General features: G+C 40.3%; 1 protein-coding gene across 1 annotated transcript in view; it reads right to left on the bottom strand.

Moving 5' to 3' along the window:
• CCDC73 (coiled-coil domain containing 73) overlaps positions 1–9,259 on the bottom strand; it is an 80,228-nt gene that overhangs the window by 26,575 nt on the left and 44,394 nt on the right. Inside the window, exon 9 of the mRNA XM_019551020.1 lies at positions 2,534–2,644. Within this exon, the coding sequence (XP_019406565.1) occupies positions 2,534–2,644 (111 nt within the window). The remainder of the gene's footprint in view (positions 1–2,533; positions 2,645–9,259) is intronic.

Raw genomic sequence — 9,259 nt, 5'->3', positions numbered from 1 at the left:
TCCTGCCCTTTGGGCAGGGGGCTGGACTCGATGATCTCCGGAGGTCCCTTCCAGCCCTGATGTCTATGAAATCTATGAAATTTGTGTGGGTGCTGACCAGGAAATTCTGCCTCCAAAAGTCCACACTTCAGGAAACAATATGCATCAAACTGTATGCATGTACATGAACTGACTCTGCAGCTACACATTTGGCAGAAAGAGTTCTGGAAGTATATCCCAGAATTCATAGCGTTTCACCAACTGGATCTACTTTAGGAATTAGTTTGCAGTGTACTGCAAAGAACTTATGTGTACTTTCCCCCCTCCCCTCTGCCCCGTACATGGAAGCAATTTTAGCCCATCAATATATTTCATTTGAGATCGTATCTGAAGTAGGTTGTTGCCTATGAAAGCTCATGCTTCTCTGAACTAGTTAGTATCTAAGGCCTTTGCCAAATTACGTATATTATGCAATTAACTGATTAATTGCACAATAAATGTAGACCAGCCATATGTGCAAATTATCACACCCTAAAAATATCTAGCTAGCTATATAGATAGCCGAACAGCTCCAAAATTAGTGCTTGAAAATGTGTAACAACTCTATAGTTGGTTTCTATCCAGCTTTGGTTTGAATGTGTAAGCAAGCTCTAAGATACCCCCTCCCTGCCATTTCTGTCTGACTTGAGAGTAACTTCCTCTGTGCTCCTGGATTTCATTCTCAGTTAACTGATATATTTTTTTACAGCTCTAAACAATTTTTATAGGAGCAGGTTACAAAAGTCACCACTTAACAGTAGTAGAAGAATTCCAGCTGTACAGACACAGGAGACAAAGAAACAATCTATCACAGTGGGTGAAAGAAGGGACACACAATTTTTCCTTGTTGTACATACAATGTCCTCCAGCCTGAAAAGATAATCTTGGCTAATAGCAGATAGGTCCTCTCCTTTTTTTGTCCATTCTATCTTCAGTGGACACTTGAAGGAATTTGTAGCTAATGTCACCCTTAAAGAAAGGAAGACCATGAAAGCATGGTCCTCCATCATATATGGTGAATCAGATGTAAATTACATAGCAGGTTCACCAGAATATTGCACCTGAAACCACAGATCTATGTGACACTGCATCCCCCAATCCCTGTCCCTTCTAGGAGCTAACCCCATTCCACCAAAATCATCTGCCTTGTATAATGTATTATTTGGCAGTCCATTCAATTTGTATTCTGCTGACACTTTCTATTAAAAATAACTTGATGAACATTTTTGTCATCTCAAATGAACATGCTTTGGCCTATCTTAAGAAAGATAAGAAGGATAATATTGAATGGGCATCAGAGGTTAATCTACCTCTGTACACAGCAGAAGTCCAGCTGCACATGTTCTTAACATTATCAATGAGACTGGAATATTATAAGGAATTAAATGAAATAAAGTCAAATTGGATTGGCTATAGTAGAAACACAAGTTAAGAATAAATATTTGCCAAATAGATCAAACTGGGAATGAAGTTATAAAGAAATATCATTTGCAATTATCTAGAAGATTATTACAAACATTTCAGAGAAACAAACAGAGCTAATTCATATTTTACACGTAAAGTAAGAGTAAAGGGCTTTGTACTGGAGTTATTTTGAACAATTAGGGAGATGTCATCTTCCCTCCTTAAACCACTGAGCATCACCGGAGCTGCTCTAGAGCTTCAGGTTAGAGTACTCTTTCCAGCACTTGTATTCAAAGAGTCAAGTCAAGAGAGAAGGCAGAAATATACAGACAGCTCTGCACAAGCCCTTCACAGCCTTCTCTGCCATACTTCCATTGCCTTTCAGGAAAGAAAATTAGAAATGAAAATTAAAAAATTTTGTGACAGCTTCTCTGGTTGCCACTATTCTCTGAAAACTTTAAAATGTTAATTTTCTTACCAAAATGTTTCCTTTCCTTACTTGTGAACAATGGTTTATTATTGTAGTTCATTTGTCACTGTAATTTTACCTTGAAGATGCTGGGTACAATATTTGTTTTTTACAAATCACAGAAATATTTTTTAATAGTAGTATGAAAAACAAATTTTGAAGATAGGTCAGAGTTCTGGGCCCATTAAATTTGACAAAATGTCTTACATTTTTGTAACTTTAATGTACATGAGCTTATACTAGAGTTTTATAGTTTAATTTCTGGCAGTTTACTAATGATTTTTACAGTCCAGGAATATAGTCTAGGAAAATGCCAGCAATGGTTGACAAATGTATTAATTCTGGAACACTATCCAAATACTATATTAAAAACAAACAAAATAAACCTTCCATTTGGCTTGTGTGATAGAGGCCCAAAAGCACACATTGCTCGCCTTCTAAAGTCCAGAAACCAAATGGAGTTTATATTAAATCTATATTTTAAAAATATTTATGTCTAGAAAATCTTGCATTGCCAGGAAATAAATGATACTTGACTTTTTACCTACTTTATTTTTGCAATATTTTCTTGGCTTTTAGGGATTATTTGATGACTATTTAAAAAACCTCTTAATACTCTACCATTTAATTTAATAAACCTACATCTTTTTTCCAAGTTCTTACTGCTTCCTCATGCTCATTCTGAAGATTAAGGAACTTTTCTTCATTTTCTTTTGCCTTCTCCCTTTGCAGCTCATTATCTCTTTCAAGGGTCTGCAATAAAATTAATTATCCAAAAAATAATCAATACCACATTAATGAATTTTGATGTGTTTTATGTTGCTGAGACCTTTGCTTCTAACATGCTGAAAGTGCCATACAGATCAGTGATAATGTGCTATCTCAACAATAATTTTCATAAATTAACAGAAAGGTGCTTATAGTTTAGCTAACAGGAAACAGGGGGAGGTTATGAAAAAGAAATGGCTATAAAAGGGTATAAAAACACTTGCCATTATTCAGTTTCACTGCATAAGTTTTAATGTGCTGAAAAAGTAATATAAAGTGCAGAGATGAGAAATATGTAATGTAGCACAATCTAACCCCACTGAACTTAAAGAAAAAAACTACAGAATAGCCAAAGAAAAATCTTCTCTTATCAAGATGAATAACCTTTCTTGTAATTTGTACTTTTGATTGTAAACTGTGATTCCAACATATCTATTGAAATGTTAAAAAAAAAATAGTGTATGTTTGATTGCCCTTTATTTTTACTAGTTAACTGAAACTGAATAAAAGTGTATTAAAATAGCAATATGCTGCACAGCTTTTATGCTATCATAACTGTGTTTCTAGCTTTTCTGGGCTAACTCAGTGTCAGCTTTATTATCATACTGATAAATTAAAACAAGCTTGTGTAAATCAATCATAACAGTTCTCAAACATCTCTCAGGTACTGCTGGAATTTTTACCTTATCCAATTTTTATAACACACAGTACAAAAGATAAAAGATTTAGCACATCCATTACCTATGATAAACATGATACATACACACTTGAAAATATAAATGCAGTTTTAATGCATTCAAACTTATTTATATGATTTTGTTTCAATTCTCTGGTAGCACTTCTAAAATATACCAGATATAAAAACATTCTTTCAAAGGAATTCTTCTCTGCTTTACCTTTTAAATACAAAACTATGAAATTGCTTCTGATTTACTTCACAACAAGATTAACATGCTTATAATCAGACTAATTATGATAGCATTTGGAATAATAGCACAACATATAGCATATAAAAATTAGAGTACTTTCATCCTTCAAAGTTTTTAAAAACAGGTTACACAAACACTTGTCTGGAATGGTTTAGACAAGAATGACTCTGTCTTGAACACAGGTATTGGACTAGATGACCTCCTGAGGATTCTTCCAGGCCTATTTTTGCATACGTGGAGAATTTACTTCGTAAGCTGTTAGCAAAAATACATGAATTTGTCATTGAATTAAACAATAAGACAATATATTTTCTGAATAACAGCACTAATAAAATACAGTTATATAGTAACTGTCATTCCACAGGGCTTCACAAACTATAATCCTGATCCAATACTGATTAATTTCAATAGGCAATAGATCAGGCTTTATATTCTGTGGGATCTATACACCCACAGATAAAAAGCAACCTCCTCTGGAGTAGATTGCAACAGTTACTTAGAGCACAGTTTCTAGGAAAAAATAAACAAATTCAGAATGAAATATTTAGTACACAAAATGCGTGGTAATTATTCAAACTGGAATTTAGCTAGGACCGATCTGAAACACCTAAGTTTTCCTTGAAGATCTCCATTCCCAGTATAAACTTAGGCAGACCCTATTTAGCAAGAGAGATCCATGTTTGATGTGGCTATTGTTGTGTAATGGTCTTATTAATAATAAATCTCAGAAGTAGATATACTGTAAAATAATTACCAGAAGTAACTTATTGCAATTATAAAATGTTATTACTAACAGTATGAAGGACATCAAAATATTGCCAGAACCAAGCTCTACAGTTGCAGGGATCAATCACAGCTCACTTTACCTGATGCCCAATGGTAAAGTGAGAAGCCTAAATATCATTAAAAAAAAAAAAAGATTTTTCTTCTTCTTCTCCTTTGCAAAACATATGGCACCATCATCTTGATTTCATTATTCTTTCCTTGAAATAAGAATTTTAGTCCTCAGATCTTGGGTAATGTTTACTGAGGTAAAAAGAGTAAAGCTGTATCTGTGATTTGAGACATATAAATTAAAGTCTAATACTTCTTACTATAAATATATTAAGTATCCTTTCTTATGGTGTCTAGTACTGCCCACTGAATGACATTTATAGCCTTTATATTCTTATTAATTTGCTGTTTTATAAAAATCAGATCTTTAGAATAAGAAATAGGCCACCATTTTGCCAAACATTGTACGAAAAAGTTACTTATGTCACAGTAACCATGGTTCTTCAAGGTGCGCTATTCACTTATATTCCTCTGACTTGCATGTAGTGACGTAGATCCAAGAAAGTAGAAGCCCAGTCTACCTAAACAATGCTTTGTAAGACAACTCTGCTCAGATGAGCATAGACTACTGAACAGTGGCCATGTCTGAGATACTGACTGCGCAGTAGCCCATGACTACAGGTTTCCCTCTTTATGCAGGTTCTGTATGTACAAATTTGCTCTTATGTGATGACTCTTTTTATACCCAAAATTCATTATATGCAAGGTAAATTCAATCTTATGCGATCAGCACAGGCACACACTTCCACCAACCCAAGCAGGTAAGTCTGAGGGAGAAGGGGTAGAGGGAGGGGAAAGGGTCATGGGGGTGGGGGGGAACAAGGCTCCAGTGATGAAGAGGGAGCAGGGCACAGGCAGGAGCAGGGGCCAGGGTGAGTGAGGCTTCAGCCAGGCCGGATGGTAGGACAAGCAGACGCCCAGGGGGCATGTGCCCCCCCAGTGATTTGTGCACAGGGTGGAGGCGGCATTCTGCTATGTGCTGCACTTTGAACACCACTGCCCCAAGAGCCATTTCTGGGGCAGCTGCAGCAGGGAACAAAGCGCAGTGCTCAGTGGCAGCTGCCTCTGTTCCCATGCACAAATCGGGGGGGGGCACGTGCCCTCTGTGCCTCCGCTTGTCCCACTACCCAGCCCAGCTGGAGGCCTACTCAGCCTGGCCCCTGCTCCTACCTGTGCACCACTCCCTCCCTCACTGCTGGGGCCTCAGCCACTCAGCCCAGCCCAGCCCCACACTGGGAAGAGCCCAGCGCTGCCCCCAGCCCCAGCCCGCAGCGGCAGCCCGCCCTTGTCCCACATGCAGATCCAGGGGCACACGCCCTTCATGCCTTCCCGGGGTGTGCCTAGCAGCAGGAGCTGCATCCCCTGTCCTGCACCCCACCCCAGCCCCAGCCCCACTTCCTCCCTCACTACCATGTGTACAGTCAAGGCCTTGGAACATATCTTTATTAGTTACATTGTAGAGTGGGTTCCCTCTATGCGAATTCAAGTTATGCTCAGTTTTCTGGGAAATACATGTACCACATAAAGTGAGGGAAACCTGTACTGCGCAGTAGCACCGTGTGGCAGAAAGCATGATGTGACACTACTGTGCAGAAGTCTTGGAATACTGTGCAGTCAGTGTCACAAAAATGCCATTTGGTGACATTACTGTGCACCAGTAACTCCAGTTACTGCTGAAGTTACTCCAGTTACTGCACAGTCATTTAGTACTTGTTCATTACTGCACAGTCAGCAGTGCATGTAGACATGGCCAGTATGAACCACATGTATGAGCTTATCTACCATATCTCCCAACAAGTTCCCTTCCTCAGGTCTAGGAAACAAGCAGGTACAGCTTAAGCAGAATAACAAATTGAAAATGGTATTTATTTTAACTCCATTTATGTTAAGAGATGGATTTTTTAAAGGAGTCCATCACCTAACATTCCCCACTTTTGCACATAAGCTTAACTCCATACATTTCTCATCTCTCTGATATAAGAATGTCTTGCCTCTTCTCTGAAAGCTAAGAATTGTTAGCAAGAGTTCCTTAACTGATGTCAAGTACTAAGATGGTGGATGAGAACAGAAACAGTACCTATAGAAATGGTATGGCAGACTGGACCCAAATCAGATCAAAACCAATATCATTACAACTAGAAATAAATAAGTGGCCTGAGCAGGCTATAGTCACAGGTCTTTACTCCACCCATGAAACACCAACAACCAAATCAACTGCCATGAAGTTTCTCTGGGATCTACAATGGTACTTCCATATAAAATAAAATGGTAAGTTTGGAATTATAAGGTGTAGACAACTATAGTGAGTTGTTTGTCTGAGAAACTGTGAGGGCCTGGGCCTAAACACCCAACCGGGAGGCTCAGGGCCCAAGTACCAGTTTGGCCTTCTACCAGGCCACAGCTCATGGAGGAAGGCAGAGCAGCAAGGAGAGGGGCTCCACCAAGAAACAGTTTCTCACTTCTGGCCCGATTGGCCCAGAGCTCTGAGCACCTGTCTGGATCTTCCTGCCTATATAAGGCTTCCTGTTTCCTGGGAAAACTATCTGGACCAGCCTACTTGTGCAAGTGGGCTGGTACCCACCAGATGGATCCCACAGACTAGTCTCTAACCCCCAGACCCTTCTGAGTGGGAACTAACAGCTTCTCAGAAACAGCTAATCCACTTAAAGCAGGCAAATCATGTCCTGCAGTTCCAGGCCAGTCAGCTAGTGGCAAAAAAGCAAGACCTGAAGGCTTATGACTGCCAGCAAATACAAGACAACATAAGACGGTTGCAAACGAGAATTAGTCCTTCTAGGCACATTCACTGGACCTATACTGAGCACACTCATTTTATAACTATTACTATAGCCTTTTAATTTCTTCAAGGAACCAGCATTGTATCTCTCCTTTCTTTAGAATTAGCTTCAGAAAATGTTGCTGTTATGTAGGTCCCTATCTTTTTTCAGGTTGGGAGAGAAAATAAACTTTAGTCTCTTTATCCAATAAAAAAATAATGTTAACAGAATATGAATAGCATCTCACTTCAAGTTACCTCAGTATTTCCTATAGTAATCTATAAACACATTTAAACTGTAATGGTTACATAATAGAACTCAAACAGGGGACTTTGCTTCTAAAGTGTATATATATGTCAGGATGTAGGAAAACAAATATCAGGACATTGCTGTAAACATTTAAGGGAAAAGTACTATCAACCTGCGGGTACACAGTAACCTGGGTGATAGTGACCACTATCCAGAGAACGGTGAGAAAAATATCCAGTGATGCTGAAGTTTTAGACCAACTTTAGGGACAACTTTAGTAATCTTAGGAACCTAGTTAGTGAGGTTGCCGAACTCAAGAACATCGGGCTAATGAGGATCCAAGAGAATTGGAAGTTTCTCAAGGGAGTGATCCTTGGGGCACAAAGGAGTCAATCCCCTTATACAGGACAGGGGCAAAGAGGATAAAAAGCCCCCTTGTCTGAACAGGGAGCTTCAGGAAAGATTGGGGGCAAAGAAAGAGATGTATAGGCAGTGGAAGCAGGGGGCAGCCACCACGGAGGCATACACCATACTGGCACGCTACTGCAGGGAGTCAGTTAGGCAGGCCAACACAGAACTGGAGCTTAGGCTGACTACAACAATCAAGGACAATAAAAAGTCCTTCTACAGTTACATAGCGAGCAAAAAGAAGGCACAGAGTAGCATGGGGCCCCTGCAGGACAAATCAGATCAGTTGGTGGTTGACTCAGACAAAAAGGCAGAGCTCTTCGCTTCAGTATTCCATAATACTGACCAAGACAATCCCCCCACCTTGAGCATTGACAGATGTCCAAAAGGCACCAGCCTGCCAAAGGTTAGTTCTGACTTAGTTAAAGATCACATGGAAGGGCTGGATGGGTACAAGTCAGTTGGCCTGGATGACCTCCATCCACGGGTGCTGAAGGAATTGGCCAGTGTCATTGCTGAGCCACTGGCATGGCTGTTTCAGCTCTCATGGTGCTCTGCACAAGTCCCTGAGGACTGGAAAAAGGCCAACGTGGTGCTGATTTTTAAGAAAGGGAGAAAGGAAGAGCCGGGCAACTTTAGGCCAGTCAGTCTTACCTCTATCCCTGGGAAAATACTAGAAAAAATCATCAAAGAGTGTATTTGTGAAAGCCCAGCAGGGGAAACAATGCTGAAAGGACACCAGCATGGGTTCAGCACAGGTAGATCCTGTCTGACAAACCTTAGCCTTTTATGACCAGGTCACACACTGCCTTGACACAGCAGCGGAGGCCGATGTCATCTACCTGGGTCTTAGGAAGGCCTTTCACACAGTTTTGCATCCTAGTCTCACAGGGAAGCTAACGGGCTGTGGAGTATATGCCTACACAGTCAAGTGGATGGCTAACTAACTTAGGGACTGCACCCAGAGAGTGGTGGTTGACAGGTCATTCTCGGCATGGTGGTGGGCAGTGGGGTCCTGCAGGGTTTGGTCCTTGGGCCAGCATTATTTAATATCTACATCAGCAATTTGGAAAAGGGTATGGTAAGCACCCTCTCCAAGTTCACGGACGATACCAAATTATGGGGCAAAGTTTCATAGTTTCTAGGGTCAGAAGGGACCTGAGCAGATCATCAAGTCTGACCCCCTGCTATGGCAGGAAAGAGTACTGGGGTAAAACGACCCTAGCAAGGTGTACATCTAGCCTCCTCTTAAAGACCCCCAGGGTAGAAGCCAGCACCACTTCTCTTGGAAATTGTTTCCAGATCGTAGCCGCCCTGACTGTAAAGTAGCACCTCCTGATATCTAGCCTAAATCTACCCTCTGCCAGCTTGTGACCATTATTCCTGGTCACTCCTGGTAGTGC

The sequence above is a fragment of the Crocodylus porosus genome, unplaced genomic scaffold (genome assembly GCF_001723895.1).
Source record: "Crocodylus porosus isolate Cpor-Errol unplaced genomic scaffold, CroPor_comp1, whole genome shotgun sequence".
In the NCBI taxonomy this organism is placed as follows: Eukaryota; Metazoa; Chordata; order Crocodylia; family Crocodylidae; genus Crocodylus; species Crocodylus porosus.
Note: the sequence above shows the minus strand (reverse complement) of the source record. Positions and strands in the feature narration are given on the sequence as shown.